This window comes from Rhinolophus ferrumequinum, chromosome 21, assembly GCF_004115265.2.
Source record: "Rhinolophus ferrumequinum isolate MPI-CBG mRhiFer1 chromosome 21, mRhiFer1_v1.p, whole genome shotgun sequence".
NCBI classification, from domain to species: Eukaryota; Metazoa; Chordata; class Mammalia; order Chiroptera; family Rhinolophidae; genus Rhinolophus; species Rhinolophus ferrumequinum.
The window spans coordinates 33,155,312-33,172,002 of record NC_046304.1 but is presented as its reverse complement, the minus strand read 5'-3'; the positions used below and the strand labels follow the sequence as shown (position 1 = coordinate 33,172,002).

The 16,691-nt window shown below is 51.7% G+C and overlaps 2 protein-coding genes across 3 annotated transcripts; one reads left to right on the top strand and one right to left on the bottom strand.

Moving 5' to 3' along the window:
* Positions 1 to 5,760: 5,760 nt before the first annotated feature.
* On the bottom strand, positions 5,761 to 10,510 carry MRPL27 (mitochondrial ribosomal protein L27). Of its 2 annotated transcripts, none has more exons than XM_033090217.1 (4): positions 10,450 to 10,510; positions 8,180 to 8,311; positions 7,701 to 7,768; positions 5,761 to 6,040 (listed from the first exon to the last, which is right to left on the bottom strand). In XM_033090217.1, exons 1-4 carry the CDS (start codon positions 10,487 to 10,489, stop codon positions 5,834 to 5,836), a joined length of 447 nt encoding a protein of 148 aa, XP_032946108.1. In that variant the 5' UTR covers positions 10,490 to 10,510; the 3' UTR covers positions 5,761 to 5,833. The 2 variants fall into 2 exon arrangements, with proteins under 2 accessions (XP_032946108.1, XP_032946109.1); XM_033090218.1 differs by lacking the exon at positions 10,450 to 10,510 and adding an exon at positions 10,092 to 10,296.
* EME1 (essential meiotic structure-specific endonuclease 1) lies at positions 10,481 to 16,665 on the top strand. The gene is made up of 9 exons (XM_033090215.1): positions 10,481 to 10,597; positions 11,881 to 12,671; positions 12,752 to 12,879; positions 14,250 to 14,339; positions 14,433 to 14,554; positions 14,753 to 14,879; positions 15,070 to 15,185; positions 15,954 to 16,143; positions 16,402 to 16,665. The coding sequence occupies exons 2-9, from the start codon at positions 11,906 to 11,908 to the stop codon at positions 16,576 to 16,578; spliced, it is 1,716 nt and encodes a 571-aa protein (XP_032946106.1). The 5' UTR covers positions 10,481 to 10,597; positions 11,881 to 11,905; the 3' UTR covers positions 16,579 to 16,665.
* The last annotated feature ends 26 nt before the right edge of the window (positions 16,666 to 16,691 follow it).

Below are 16,691 nucleotides of genomic sequence, written 5' to 3'. Positions count from 1 at the left end.
GGGCAAAGAGACCCACAGAGGCTCAGAGACTTCTTCATTGCTACCCAGTAGGCCAGCAGGAGAACCAGTTCAGTTCTTGAGAGTCCTGACCCGGCACTTCCTCCCCGGCTGCCAGGCAAAGGCAGATGTTAGCTGCTCGGCCTTGGGAGTCCCCAGGGCCCATCCCAGGAACCCTCCTCACTGTGCTTGCCGCCCGTCCCTGAGTTGTGGAGCACTCTCAAGAATGGAGGTGATCCCAGCCACGGCCTGCTGGTTACCTTTGGAGCTTGTCCCTTTAGGGGCAGGAGCAGGAGTGTCTTGGCTCCCTGGCCACTCCCTTTCCCCTCTGACTCTCCTGCCACTGTCAGCTAAGGCTCCGTGTTAGTCCTTCACACCTTACTTCAGGTGGGAGGGTGAAAGGTTCTCAAACCTTAATCAGCCAGTCACGTTGGCCTGGTCAACTCAGCTTGCAGAACAAAGGGCTCAGTTCCTGTCCACGCTGCCACATGTCAAGTTTTCCTGGTTGCCAGGAGAGGGCACCCTTGAGCACCACTAACAGCATTGGGGTTTTCTGTTTAGCTGCTGAGCTGACCCTGCATGCAGTACCTCATTTAATCCTCACAACCCTTTGAGACAGATACTTCTCTTCATTCAGCACATCAGCAAACTGAAACGATGAGCCCAAAGTCCTAGCTGTTAGGTGGTGGCAGCAGGCTTCAGACGGAGCAGGCCTCCGTGTCCCTGGCACTCCATTCTGCTCTCCTAAGGTCAGGGACCCAGGAAAGAGCTTACAAGAACTCCAAGAAAACTGTTTGGGTTCAGGGGCTAAGACGACTGTTTTTGGGGGCTCCTATTTTAGTGAACGTCGGAAACTCTACTCTGGTTCTCTGGAATTTTTGTTTTCATCAACGCTTAGGCAAGTAAAAGAAAAATGAATAACCAGGTTCAGCACTTTAGACCCAGGCAGTAAACAGAACATTTAGACTGCTGGCTAAGCACTGACAGACCAGCCTACAGCTTCAGTGTGGGCTGTGGCTATGCTATTGTTAGGTTAGCACAATGCTTTTCAGTTTTTTTGAACTTGGGCGGCACAGGCACTCTGGCTCAGCCCCGACCACGCCCACCATGGCACACCAGGTCTTCCTCATTCTCGTCACCTGCTGAGAACACTTTGCATTTGCACTTTTAGCCACTGGATCCTGATCCTGACTGAGGGTTCTGAGTTCATTGGTCTCAGGTGGAAACCCAATAATGGTATGGGTTCAAAGCTGCCCCAGGCCACTTTGAATTTGCAGGCCCTCGACAACGACAAGTCCAGCCCCACACCTACTGCTCGGGCTGCACATCTCGGACCCATGAGTGAGAAGCACTGCAGACCAGGGACCAGGCTCCACGACTCCTGACGGGTTCAGAGGGCAAGCTTGGCATGGAGGCCCTCTGCTCCTATCCTCTCCCCTGCCCAGGTCACTGAGGCAAGTGTTGAGTGCAGGTGCTTTGCCAACTGTGTTCCCATCCTTCTGTAGGGTTAACTCAGCCTAGAGGCTTGGGTTTTTTGAGGCTTCTTTGAAATTCTCCCCTGGCTGGGCCTCTGGGGTCAAGATCAGGATTCTGGCCAGGCTGGGCGTGGGGTGGGTGTGGGGAGCTGGTTGGGGCAGGTTGGGGCCCCAGAGCTGCACAATTCCTTTGGAAGGAGAGGGACAGCTAGGGCAGTAAGGCTTTTGTATTTTGTGGCCCTTCTGCCTGGTTTCCAGAGTAACCATGGCATCTTGGTTCCATGAGAGGTGGCAGCCAAGACCAGAGGACAGCCAATTGGCACCCAGAGCCCAATTATTTGGGCCAATGGGAAGTAGAGGGGGCAGTGTCGGGCTGGAGGGGACCTGTGACTAAGAAGGGAAGAGAACTGGATGAGCTGGAGCTCCTCCCCTGGCTGGCTGTCTGGTTCAGCAGGAGCCAAGCCTGTTCCCACCAACCCCTTCTCCTGAAGGTTCCAGAGGGACCCTCGTGGCTGCCAGGTCTGCAGAGGGGAATGCCATCTAGGGGCCACCAGGTCATGGTATGCCATGGGCCAGGACAAATGGGCAGAAGCCGAGAAGCTGGAGAGCTGCTCACAGATGCCCCGACTTTGAATAAAGTTGCTCCTCTGGGCCTGGGTTCCTGAGTTGGGAGGTGGCCTCGGATAGGGGGTTGGGAGTGTGGGGGAGAGAACCCGTTCTGTGACCCTGCTGACTGTCCTCAAGGTCGCTGAAGCTGGCCTTTCTTGGCACCCCGGCCGCTGCTGCTCCATGTGCAGAGGTCACCACGGACAGCAGCCTCCTAGCCATAGTTGTGGTCGCTGGTGAGTATCTACTGCTGTTCCGAGTCCTGTGGTTGGGGCAGATACCCCGTCACCATAGGCCAGAAGCCCAGCCTCTTCATCCATAGGGTCACCTAGAGCCAGCCACTGGGAAGAACGCTGCCTGGTGTTGGTTTCTGCTGAGATCCCTCTTCTGTTGGCACTAAGTTCAGTGATGGCACAGTCTAAGACAGTGGAAGAGGGGCTGGCACCAGGAGTCCAGTTCAGCATCTTGAGCTCTCCCCTGCCTCCTCAGGTCCTGTTTCTAAGAGCGTCTGCCCCTGCCACGAGGTCCTTCCCCTTCCTAAGTCTGTCCCTCTCCTTCCCTGGGCTGAAGAGACAGGGCAAAGCTACTCTGCTCTCCATCACAAATGTCACAGGGAGTGGATGCAGCAAGAGAGGGAGCCGCCTGCACCTCAGTTTCCCCTGCATGTCAAGCTGGTTCTAGACACAGCCAGGTCATTCCTACCCAACTTCTGGGGCTGAATCCCAATCTGGGAGGTGAGATGGGCCCATGTCGGCCGGGTCCAGGCTGAAGCCCTGCCTCTGCCTCTGCCTCTGGCGGGGGGAGGGTAGTTTCCTCCCTGCCGCTGCTGCTGCTGCTGCTGTACCAGTGTGAGTCCCAATGCTGCCAGGTGCTCTGCTCCTGCCACTTCTTCCGGAAACCCAGCCAATACGTAAGCAATCCCTTCTCTCCACACCCCCTCCCCCAATGCCAACAAAAGGGCACCTGCCTTCCATTCAGGTGGAGGGGCCTTTGGAATCTTCTCTCTGGACGGCAACCTCCAGGCCGGGCAGGGCAGCAGTGTAGAAAGCCTCCTCACTGGCCACTGTTAAGCAGGCCCGTGCGGGGAGCTGCTGCTGAAGACAAGGGTCTTTTCCTAGGTCAGAGAAACTGGAGGCCCCCCCTCCAGCCCCCAGAGCCCTGGCTTCGGTGGGGAGGGAGGAGGCGACTCCAGTACTGTCAGTCCTCTCCCCAGGGACGGGGCACCATATGGCATCCTGGGTACAGAAAGCAAAATAAACCTTCTGACCTGCAGCCTCCTTGGGCTCTGACCTCCCACCTCAGCACCAGACAAGGGGATGGAGCAGGACAGGAGGTTTTCTTGGACTCTCCCTCCACCCGTCATCAGAGCTGGCTGCCAGATTGTGAGAGGATGAGCTAGTGGCCAGAAAGGAGCAGAAGCTCTTACCACCTGAGTGCATTTCAGATGCTGGGGATCTGAGCTTTGATCCTCGGGCTCAGCGGAGAGAACTAAAAGTATGGGGAGAGGGGCATGAGGACAGAAGTTTGGGCTCTGCTCTCTTGCTTGCTGACCCTAAATCCTGAGTTTCACTTCGAGACATCCTTCACGATCCCCAGGATTGGCCCCCTCTCTCGGTCAGCACCATGAGACACCCCACTGAGGTCTAGACAGTGGAAAGGTGCTGAGAGTCCTGGGGGATGCAGGTGAAGGACCCTTGGGGTTGCCACCTGGGAATGGGAGGAGACATGTGTGCCAAGAGCCAGAATCCAGACCAGGGGCCTAGTGTGGCAAGAGGAAGGATGGGGTGAAGAGACTTTTGGAGAGGAGGGCCATGTAGCACCCCAACCTTAGGCTCCCTTTGGAGAAGAGGGTCCAGCTGGAAGCTGGAGAAGGCTGTGTGGGACTGCCTGGCTCCCTTGGCTTTTCTTGGTTACAGGGCTACCTGTGGGGCGGGGCGGGCCGGGGCGGGTGAGGTATTACGTGGGGCTGCCCAGCAGCTACCCGCTGCCCCTGGAGCAGCCGTCTTGCCTGCCCAGCTATTGAGTGTTCAGGAAAAAAAGGACCTGCAGCAGCAGCAGATTCACCAGCTGACTGCACAGCGCTTCAGGCTCTGGGCCTGCAGAGGTGAATGTTCAGCTCCTCCAGCCTTGGGTGCCCTGGAGAACTTTTCTTCTTGTTAGTCTTTTACACACGATGCCCAATTAGAGCATTGGGCCAAAACAAGGAAAAGGGCCACTGATGAAGAGCCCCAGAATTTGGCTGGAGACCCTATACTACCCTTTCGAGTACAGGGAAAGATGGCAGACCCAGCCCAGGGAGGTGGGCCCTTAGGACTCAGGACAGGCTCCCACAAAAGGGTTTCCATGGAGCCAGCAGCTCTAGGATTCAACTTGTTCCCAGGAAGGACTGTCACTGGGGGAGAAGAGACACAGAAAGCCGCAGTCCAAAGAAAGGGCATGTGTGTGTATCTAATGCCTTTGCTCTCCCACCCCTCCAGATGTCACTGAGCTCTGAGGATGCCCTAAGGTCACTGCCTGCACCACCAAATCATGGCTCTGTTCGCCCGCCCCAGGAAGCAGCCACCTGCCCTTCCCAGGGAAACACCACGGTGTAGGAGGAAACAACCTCCTCTATCCTGCCCCTTCCCACTTCTCCAGGGGACTGGCAGGGACACTGCTGAGCCTGTGGTGATGCCCCCAGTCTCCCCCAGCTGGGCCTTGGTACATGAGACCTCATGAGAAGGAAGCCAAAGTGAACCTCAACAAACCCAGGGTCACCTTCGCCAAGGACCTGCTGGAAGGCGGGAACGTGTGCTCATGAGAACAAGGTGACAAGTTCAAGGCAGAGGAGAGTCTTGGCAGGAAGCCACTGGACTCTACAGGCCCCCTGGGGCTACAGCCAACACCGCCTACCTCCAATGGTCAGGACAACCATCGGCGCCAACTGAGACTTCTTTCCTGGCCCTTTCACTGGAAGCCAAGCCTCTAAAGGTCTTGGGTCAGATGACAACGAAGGCCTGCCCCAGCCCAGTCTAGACCCAGACTGAGTATTCCTGAAGCCAGATTTTTTGCTGCTGCTTATGGTTTGAGATAAACCAAGAACCACAAAAGAATGTGAGCTTGTGTCTCTCTCCAGCTGAGCGGGAAGAAGCCCATTTGTCACCCACTCTGCCCATCATTGGAAGGACCTCAGTATTCCAGGGCAGATGGGACCTCTCTGCTCTGGACCTGCAGAGGCAGGGAGGGGTCCGCCACGTGGTCATTTCTGGGGCTGCTGCCCCAGCTCCCTACAAATATGGCTCCAGGAAAGGAGTATGACCCAGTGCTTTCTCTGTTGGCCCTTCCCACCTACTCCTCCCAGGGCCCAGCCCAAGTTCTGTAGGATCCAGGAGGGGAAACAGCAGTGATGCCCTTAAACACCAGCTGTCCCGTGCCTTCCCCTCTGGGGGATGGTGCTAAAGCAATCCCCTCCTCCGTGTCTCCTCTTGTCATTTCGTCACTCTGACAGACCTCGTTCCTTCTTGGTGAGCACTAGAGAACATGCAGAAAGACCAACAAATCAGTAAGCGGCTCCTTCCAGGTTTGTCCCCAAACAGCAGAGACTCACGACTCCAGCTCACTTTATTTTTGGCCCCAGGTCAGATCTCCCAAAGGGTTTCCCCGCCAGTCACTTCAGAGCCTCCTGCAGTCGTCAGCAAGCAGGACCCCTGACTTCTGGTACCACCTGCTCCTGGTACCTGGACTCCAGTCTCTGTCCAGTGGCCTCCACCAGGAGCTCAAAGCATAGCTACCAGCTTGAAGGAGCCCTCAGGCTTGGCAGGAACCACGTGGACAAACGTCTTGTAGAGCACAGCACCCTTGGGCAGCCTGGTGACCAGATCCACAGCCTCCGAGTTGCTGGGGTTGGGCACGTAGACCTCTTTAGTGAAGCGGACGACGCCCTCCTCCAGAGCGTACAGATACTTCTTCTTCCCCAGCCCCACCTGCAACACACAGACCTGCTCAGCGGCAGGGAAAGCCCAGGTGGTCCGTCCTGTGGCTGCAGGACAGACTTCTCACAAGAAGTCAGGTCCTGGGACCAAAGGGGAGGAGTCAGAGAGCCCCATCTCGGATTCCCTTTCCCATTGCTCGATACTGCCTTGCCTGCTCTTTACTGACTCCATGACAGAGGAGGAAAAGAAAACCACCACCAATCCGGTTGGTTGCTCAGTCCCCAAGGGCTGTCACCTGAACCCGTGTGTGGCCAGAAGCCACACCAGACAGTTCCCCAAACCAGGCCTGAGAAAACGCCCCTACTCACTGCCCCTGGAAGCTTGCTTCATTTAGATTTTAAAAACACTGGGGTGTCATATTAAACACAAGTTTGACATACATTTTCATTTATATAGTGATCCATCAAGTTTAGGCTCTAAGGAAAGTACAGACTAAAGCTATACAGATAACGTGTATGCTAATAAAACAACGATATTACATAATACTTAGCGCTCACCGTAAGCTCTGTTCCAAGCCCTGTTATAATACGAATATATAATAACAAAGCCCTTTTACATCCACCAACTCATTTAATTCTCACCCTGTTTAGTAGGTACTATTTCTAACTCTGCTTTTTAGACGAGCAAGGAGATCAAACAAACTGTGTGTTGTATATACAGTTTTTTTAACTGTATATATTTTAGCTTTTTTTCTTTTAAAACCTGAGATTGAATGTGTGGCGATTTTTACGCAGGCAGTCCAGCATTAGTCAATATTTCTCTGATTAAAAGAATGGACTCTGGAGCCAGGATGCCTGGTTCAAATCCCAGCATTACTCCTTAACTATTGTGTGATCTGGACAAGCTACTTTACATCACTGTCTCCGTTTTTTCAGCTGCAAAAGGGGTAGAATGTGAACTACTATAAAGGGAGGGTCACCTCAAGGATTAAATGAGTTAACAATCATAAAGAGTTTAGACTATCAAAAATACTGCCTCGCTCAAAACATGTTAGCTTTTATTATTGTTGTCATTATAATTTTAGCGAGTCCCAAGAGTTAACACAGCCACATAGCCCACGTCTCAAGTTCTAAAAGAGGAAGCTACTCTAACACAATCAATTCACATACAGGTTAGCATTTCTGAAATTATTATAGGTTATGATCTGTTTCTGTTCCTACTACAATTGCCCAAAAAGGGGTGGGGTGTTGGGGGATCGATTACAAAGGAAACTAAACTAATATTTAAAATGATGTGAAGAGTACAGCATAGACCTGAGTTAACAAAGAACTTGCCTACTTCAGACAGTAATTCCAACTTGCTGAGCTGAAATTCCTGCCTGGGATGGAACTAATTTCTGATGTACACACTCAAGTCTATTGTATTAAATTCAAGCTACTTCTCAGCCATCTAACAACAACTTTATGTAAAGGAGGAATTCTTAGAAATAAAGCAAAATGAGTAAATTGCAATTAGTTTCTCAAGATTCAAAAGATAAATCACTAGGCATCTTTTCCCCAAAAAACTGGGGGTTAGAAAGAGACTCAAGAGAGCCAGGCTAATGCTTGGCATTTGGTCAGCACCCAATAAATGTAACTTCTTTTTTATTACTGTGCTTAGAAGCATGGAGAGGTGGTCCTAGAAATGGGTGAGGGGGCACAGAACAACTCACATGGGCACCTGGGTGCCAGCGGAAGTGGCGCTGAGTCGCAATGATGTTGCCAGCATGAACATAGTGACCTAGAAGAGAAGTCCACAAGTGCACTGACCCCAGGCCCCAGTCATGGGGCAGCACAGGAAACTGCTAAGAAAACACGATGACCCTCGCTGTCCCGGTCCAAAGGCGGCACACCAACCTCCAAGCCTGCCCCTGGGTAAAATCAACTCCCAGATGGTCTGACACAAGCAGCCCCCTGCTCTCTCCAGTTGCATGCCCACGGTTCACACTATTTGCGCTTCCTCAGGTCTCCCACCCCCCCTCAGGCCCCCACCCCGCCTCAGGTCTTATCTGCCTCTTTAACCTGGAGCTAAATGCTCTGGTAAGCTAAGCACAGAGCACAGGCACTTAAATGGCTTTCCTGCCCTTCAAAGAAATGCCAAGGGCAGAGGGTAGGGTACAGTTAGGAAATGAAAGCCGAAGCACATCCGTACCCTCCATTTTCTTGAGGCCAAAGCGTTTGCCTGGTGACTTTCCACCAAGGTTTTTGGAGCTGCCACCTGTCTTCTTGGATGCATATCTGACGGCAAGAGCTGCAGCCTGAGGGGGGCTCAGCAGGGCCGTCACTGCAGAGAGAACAGAAATGTTGTCCAGACACAGAGCTGCCCAATCAGACCCCAATAGGCCATTTGCTAAGCTGCACGGTGGCAGGGGGCAGTGGCAGGGGAGGTGAGGAAGGTATGTGAGCAGAAATGCTGTTTGACTGTGTTGGTTTTCAGGGAGTGTATGAAGTCCTTGGCCTTCTTCCACGGCAGGGGACAAGTCATTCCTTGTATTGTCCAGGGTGTTAGCACTGCATGAGATGTGTGTGTGGCCAGGGGATGGGGAGTGGGGCAGTGAAATATTAATGGAAAATAAAAAAGAACACCATGTGCCCTAGGTCCTGACACATTCAGTCCTGTTGAGGAGAAACAAACACCACAGAAACAGAAGCCAGCAAGAGGACACCGCAGAGCTGCCTGTTTCAACATCACTCACCATCATGCATGCCCTCAGGCTCCTTGCACTGTGGAGGGGCCAGACCACAGAGCCCACCAACAGGACACCCAGAGAGAGGCGCCCGCTTTGGCCTCACCCACCACTTTTTTAGCCATCCACCCATCCACGGCACGCCAGATACTTGTAAACAAAAGGGCAACTTCTCTTTTCCCACAGGCTCCTGGCCATTTTAGAAGGCTGGCCCCTTTCTTTAGCAAGCCCACCGAGCACAGGTCCGACCAAGAAGACTGAAACCCTGCCCTTGTTAATCTAACCTCTTTATACTCATTCCAAAGTGCTCAAGGGCATTTATTTAAAAAAGGAAAGTGACCTACTATTCATACTAAGATGGAAGCCCCTTGCTATATGACATGCCCAGGGATGGCAGTCCTTGCCTTCGGGTCTCCAGACACAGCCATGGGTAATCAGGGTCATGCCAGGGTCTTCAGAGAAGCCGTGTGGGTCTCTGGAGCCTGTAAGTTCAGAGTCCTAAAGCCTAGGTTTCTGACATTTTAATAACAGACTAGCTGGGGTAAAGGGCCAGAGATAAGGACTTAGAGACAGAACATGTTAAATGCCCAGCACAAGGGTCTAGCAACCTTTAAACATCTAGTCATTCGTTCATTCACTCACCTTTATTCAACTCAGGAACCAGGCTTTTGCCTTACCTACGTTACCTCATTCACAAATCTTTGCCCTTCACCCTACTCCCCAGCCTTCTCCTCAAAGTAAGCGATGCTACCACATCTGCAGTTGCTCAGGCAGAAATCAAGGAGTCACTGCAGATCCCTTCCCTTTGCTCACTTCACATATCCAGTTCACCAGCAAGCTCTGTGGATTCTATTTCCAAAACAGATCTCAAATCCATGCATTTGTCTCCGAGTTCACTAACACTACTAACATCTTGGCTAAATCACCTCACGAGGGCTGCTATTCCAGCTTCCCATCTGGTTTCCTCATTTCCACTACTACCTCGCACCCCCACCCTTTAAATTCATATAAGAGCAACAGTTTGCTTCTCGAAATTTAAAATTGAGTCAAGTCACTCTCTTGTCCCTCACTTTTACAGGGCTAAGCTTCCTGTTGTCCTTCAGGTCTTAATTTAGATGTTACCTCCCCCCCCCCCCCCCCCCGCCCCATCTCACCCCAGGCTTCCCTGACCATCCAATCTAAAAAAAGACACACACACACACACACACACACACACACACACTTGCTTTCTTTCACAGCACTTGTCACAATGTATAACCATTTTATTTATGTGCTCATTTATTGGCTTATCCACTAGAAAGAGCCGTTCAGGGTCTAGAGATCGTCAAAGGGTCTGGCACAAAGTGAAATCTCAATCTGTTGAAGGAACAGACTCACTTTTCAGCTCCAGTGTGCCAGTTAGTAACCCATTCTTATAGATGCAAGAATCATCCAAACAAACCCAGACAGGGGAAGCGGCGAGCCTACTTCATCAACCGCTAGGGGAGCTATACTTGCACGCCAAGCACGGGAAGGACACGTGTTCCTCGACCAACCATCCAGGGATCGGCGCCCTACATGTGTCACGTGATCAGCGACAGCCATCCGTCAAACCTCGTGGGCGCCGCACACTGTCCCCCACGTCCCGCACCCAGGGTCCTCCACAGGGAGCAGCCTCCACTCCAGCCCCAAGCTCCCTGCAACGTCTCCACTCCTCCTCCACCCCCCTCCCCGCAACGCCACAGCGTCCCGTTACCAGCTGCCCGCGTCCTCAGCACCAGCGCCCCCAACGCCATATTTGCCGTACACTCACTTCCGGTCTGAGACAGCTTCTGCTTCCGCTGCCGGGCGATCTACTTCCAGGTCATGCGTGGCAGTTGAAAGAGGAGCGGGAAAAGTTGCAGGTGAGCGAGCGACCCCGGTGCAAGTGTGGGCGCGGGTGTGGGCAGAGCTTCCCTCCTGAGTACCGCTCCTCGGGGGCTTGGTGGCCTGCGTGTCCGGTGCCTTTGCTGCGGGGTGAGGACGAACTGGCGGACGTGCCTGTCCCACTCCCTCATTTGGCAAGAGTCTACCGAGGCCCAGCGAGGGCACAGATGAGATCCCTCCCTAGTCCTTCAGCTTAGTTTGCAGAGCTCCTACTGTGTGCCAGATACTGTACTAAGGGCTGTAGATGCATTTCTTTTACTTCTCACAACCCTATAAAGTAGGTGTTGTTATCTCTGTTTTACTAAAGGAGAAAGCGAGGCCTAGAAAGGTTACATGGCACATCCTGGGTCACACCCACAGTGACAGTAAATATTTGTTCAAAGAATGACTCTTGCACCCTACCCAGCAGTTGCACTCCTAGCATATAGGCAAGAGAATTGAAAACATGTCCACACAAAAACTTGTACATGAATGTTCAATGGCAGCATTATTCAGAATAGTCAAAAGGAAACAAACCAAATGGCCGTCAAGTGATAAAAGGGTAAACAAAATAGCAAATCTATACAGCGGAACATTATTCAGCCACAAAAAACAATGAAGTATTGAAAGATGCTATAACACAAATGGACCTTGAAAACATTATTTTAAGTGAAAGAAGCCAGTCACAAAAGACCACATATTGTATCATTCCATTTATATTAAATATCTGGAATAGGCAAATCTACAGAGACAAGTAGATTTGTGGTTGCTAAGGCCTGGGGGGAGGCGAAAATGGACAGGGATTGCTTAATGGCTTTGGGATTCCTTTTTGGGGTGATGAAAATATTCTGGAATTAGATAGTAGTGATGGTGTCACAGCCTTGTGAATATACAAAGAACCAATGAACTGTACACTTTAAAAGGATGAATTTTATGGTATGTGAATATCTCAATTTTTTCAAAAAGGATGACTCTTGTCATCTCCATTTCAAAAGCAAAGATCAATGGGGGGAAGAGGGGAGTCTTGTTACTACCCTATTAATATTTTGTATTAGTAACCCCCACTTCGCTTCTATCTTATCTTGACCTGGAAAGTAGTTGAGGAGGGTTCCTGTTAGACCACAGGTATAGCTGTTCTGAGTTCCATACTGAATGTGTTGGGGCCATGTCCTACTTCTCTTTCTCTGTGCCATGTTTATCTCCATAAAGCCTGGCCACAGAACACAACTAGTGGACTGAATTGAACGCTACAGTCTGTGTCTCATCTTTCTTTCTTTTTTAGGGAATTAATTTGATGGTACGTATTGATGGCTCTAAAGAAATCCTCCCTCTCACTGGAATCCAGTGAGAGTGATTCTGAGTTGCTGCCAGTATTTGCCTTTCTCAAGAAGGAACCATCTTCAACAAAGAGCGAGATTGTAGTGGTTGACGCCTCAGATTCTGAATCCTCTTGTCCTCCATCTCCAACGCTGAACGATCCACCACGTGTCCCAGACACAGCTGAAACTGTTACACAAACACAGCCAGTCAGAGTGCTAAGCAGTGCAAGTGAGGATGAGGAGGAACTTATTCCCCTGGCTGAGAGGCTCACATGTAAGTTTTTGACGCACAAGCAGCTGAACCCTGAGGCCTCTAGCTTCCCAGTTAAGAGAGTTTGGGATCATCAGAATAATGAAGGAGCATCGTGTGAGTGGAAAACGCAGCCCTTTCCAAAGATTCCTGATGTTCCCGTCCATGACACCACAGAGAGGTGTGCATCAAATAACAAGGACCCTGTGGCAGACAATCGATGCCATCAGCTGCCAGGCGACCAAGCTCCCTGCCCTGGCCAGAGCAACAGCTTGACAGGAACCAAAACAAATGCTGACATCCCCCTGCCTCAGAAGAGAACCAAGCATAATCCGAAGGTCCAGAGGAGAGGCTCTCAGGGATGCCAGCTGTGGGGACGAGCAAGCCAGAAGGAAGGCGCCCCGAGACAACAGGAAAGGAAGAAGGCCGCGGCGCTGGTTAACAGGCTGGAAGCCCAGAGGCCGGAGGAGTGCCTAAAACACATCGTCGTGCTCCTGGATCCAGGTCCTTGCACCTGCCTTCACCCCGTGCTGCGGTCCGTTTTCTGGGCCGCCCACTGACTGCCCCTTTCCCATCTGTTGCAGTGCTTTTACAGACGGAAGGTGGGGGCCAGCTCCTGGGAGCGCTGCAGGCCATGGAGTGCTGCTGTGTCATTGAGGCGCAGGCCGTGCCGTGCAGCATCACCTGGAGGAGAAGGGCCGGGATGGCTGAGGTAGGGGTTTTCTGGCTATGTCTCCACTCCCCCACCTCCTCCTAATGTATATGTCCGGGCCCCACTCAACTTAGGATAATTTGAGGAGGATTTAATAAAGGGACTGTTTTCCAAGGTGTGGGCACGGTACAAAGAAACTACAAGGGAAAACACAGTCTTCAGGGTTTTTCCACTTCAGGTACTGTTGCCATTTCAGGTTGGATAATTCTCTGTTCTGGGCTGTCCTGTGCATTGTAGAATGTTCAGCAGCGTCTCTGGCACCTACCCACTAAATGCTATTAGCAACCCTCCCGGTCGTGACAGTCCAAAATGTCTCCAGATATTGCAAATGTTCCTCATGGGGAAAAAATCACCCTGGTTGAGAACCACTGGCAAAACTGTTACCATGCCTAGGCCAGAAGGGATGAGGGGAGGAAGTGGTTGCCAGAATCCGGAAGGAGAGAAAAACATAGGCCCGCCTTGAGAGAAGCTTTACCGCCAATAGCAGAGTGTAGCAAACCCTAGGTGATGCCATTGGAGGGGGCACCAGGGAAAGAAATACCTGAATTCTCTTTCCCTCCCTCCCTCCCATCTCCTGCTGGGATCCCCACTGGCCATACCCAGCCAGAGGGCATGCGGACATTGTGATGTGGCCTGCAGAGACCACCCTCCTTGGGCAGAGAGCAGAGTGGGGAAGGGTGGACAGTGGATCCGTGGGGCAGAGGGGAGATAATCTGCACAGGAGTCCTAGTTCTCGCTAACTGGGCTTTGGGAATGGGTTGGCTTGTTTGAATCTCAGCCTCATGGCTTTATTGCTATGAATCTGGGCAAATTATTTCATCTCTTTGTGCCTCGTGTATAAAAGGAGGACACTGTTATGTCCCTTTCAGTCCACCACCACCCCCACCCCGTTCTGGGGACTAAATGAGATAACCAAGCACTGAGCACATAGTAGGCACACAGCACATGTTCCTCCCAGCCTGGGCTCCACAGGTTACTCCAGATTCTGTATCTTGCACTCCTCTTATCTGCGAATCCAAAATACTCCACCCCACGTTTTCACGAGTTTATAAATGAAACATTAAGATTTTTTCGTCTCTTGTTTAGATCTCATACTTTTCTCAGCCGATTTCAACTCGCTAATGTTCCTTTCTCATTCACTGCCCCTGAGATGCAATCCACCAAGGCTGAACAGTTGAGGACTGGGCAGGGACAAGATCATGGGGTATTATTTCTTGCCACCATGACTTCATTCCAGAAGAAAAAGAATAATGCAAAATGGACTAGGCTGATGGCGTGAGTTTCTTCACCCAGAAGGCCTGCGTCTCTCTCGCAGGTGCTAAGCACCTGCTCACCTGCCTCCTTCTGCTGGGTTCCGGGTCCTTTAACAGGATGGAGAGGAGAGCTGGGTGGAGGAGCCGCTGGTCTTGGTGCTGCTCCTGACAGAGGCGTTTGTGTCCATGATCTACAACTTCAAGCAGGTAGGCAGAGCCAAAGGGGTGGGTGCCGAGGCATGGGTCAGGGGGCTGGCTTTGGAGAGCAAGTATTAATGCAGCTTCTGCCCCTTCATGCAGGGAAGTCTGGGCAGCACTGAGAAAGGGAAGGAAACACTTCGGAGCTTTGTAACCGACATCACAGCAAGGACAGCAGGGAAGGCTCTGTCACTGGCGATTATGGATCAAGAGAAATGCTTCAGGTTTGGATTTGTCCTTGAGACTTAGCATCAAAAGGGGCAGCGCTTGGGCCAATAGGGGTGAATTTATTCATCCTGGATCTGAGTCCCTCTGCCAGAGTGTCCCTGCCAACCCCTGTGGGAAGCTCTCATTCAGTCTTCTTGCGTCTGCCTCAGCTCAGCTGGAGCTGCCCCCTTCTTTGATTTTCTCCCCTGCTCCAGTGCTCCGAAAACTCCAAGGAGAAGGAAACAGAGACTGGCAAACAGAGAACAGGCCAAGGAGAAAAAGAAGCAGAGACCGCCAGAGGCCAACAAAGGACCCGTGGTGTCCAGGGTTGACATGGAGGAGGTAAAAACATCCTGTTGCCTGAAGCAGGTTTGGTACCCACTCTGAGTACTGAGTACTCAGTACTTTAGTACTGAGTAGAGAGCAGGGGCCAAACAGCCAAGGGGGCTGGGATATAGCCTCGGTGAACAGTGAGGGGAGAACTTCAGAGTAGGCTCTCCACCCTTCCAGTCCGTCTGCCTTTGGGTTTTAGGCATTGGTGGATCTGCAACTACACACACATGCCCAGGCTCGGATTGTGCAGAGCTGGAAAGAGCTGGCCGACTTCACGTGCATGTTCACAAAGGCTGTGGCTGAGGCACCCTTCAAGTGAGTGCCCTGGCAAGTGCCAGCTCCACTGCTGGGTCTTGTGATTTACAGTGGTTCTGGTACCCAAAGATGTCCCTTTCCCCTGAACTTTGCTGTCAGTCCATTGTCTTCAAGCTTGAAGCAGGAGCAGACCTCACGCTGGGGATTCTTGGGACGAGCCCTCAAGCCCAATCCCTTTCAGATGTTCTGCCTTAGCTTATGTGTTTGTGTTCCACAGGCTGGGTCACCAGTAGGCCAAACTACTGGGATTCATTTCATTACAGGTCAAGTCACAATGTGATAAGTCCTCATAAAATAAAACCTTTAGCTTATTTAGCTTAAGGAATCTTCAGTCAGAATTTAAAATTAATAAGACCTCAAAAACAATTCAGTCTCAGTGCCTCATTTTATACCTGAGGGAACTGCGGCCTGAAGAGACTGACTTATCCAAGCTCCTACCAAGTTAGAACCAGAATTAGACTCCACAGCCTGATAGCCAATCTGGGGTGTTTGGCCCTGTGCACTACCTCTCTGGTCGATACAACCCAATTCAACATAAAATATTCTGGTATTTTTCTGGTACCTTCTCTTTTAGTGAAAAGGACTAATGTCATTTTTAAGGGAATCAGCAACTAGCACTGCTTGGGGTCAAAGTGAGCACTCAAATAGGCCAGATTATAACACTGTGCCCACCTTTTGAGGTCACTGGAGGGAGGGTTTTTAAGTTCCCAGTTAAGAGGACAGGTGCAGGAGAGTAACCAGTGACTCAGCTCTTTGTGCTGTTTGCAGGAAGCTCCGAGATCAAACTAGCTTCTCCTTCTGCCTCGAGAGTGACTGGGCTAGAGGGATGAAGGTGGACCGTGCTGGTAGGGGACTTGCTCAGGTCTGGAGGAGACAGATTCAGCAGCTGAACCGAGTCAGCCTGGAAATGGCCAGTGCTGTTGTGGCCACCTATCCCTCCCCGCAGCTCCTGGTCCAGGTATGCTGATCCAGGGCCATTGCCCAGTGCCCTGTGGCTTTGGTGGGTCTCCCAGATGGTTTTCACGGACAGCATTGGTGAGAGCCCAAGAATTCCTTAGAGGTCAACAGTGCAGTTCTGCTAAATCCGAGTTGTTAACACTGACCCAGGGTGGGAGGACGGGTTTTAATCCCCCAACCCAACTTTACCACCTCCTTGTTCATGGATGAGGGATGACCATGGATGGTATGGTATTAAGAGAACGTTTACCACTTTCAGGCTTATAGGCGGTGTTTTTCGGAGCAAGAACGCCAGAATTTGCTTGCAGACATACAGGTGCGCCGTGGGGAAGGTGTGACATCCACCTCCCGCCGTGTTGGACCACAGCTGTCCCGGCGTATCTACCTTCAGATGACTACTCTGCAGCCAGATCTCTCTTTAGACAGTGTAGACTGATGGCTAGCCTTCACGGACAGGATAAAAAGCTGGACATTCCCACCTCACCCACCTGGGAACGTGATTACAGTGAAGAGATTGGAAGCAAGCCTGGGTCAGGCCCACAACAGACT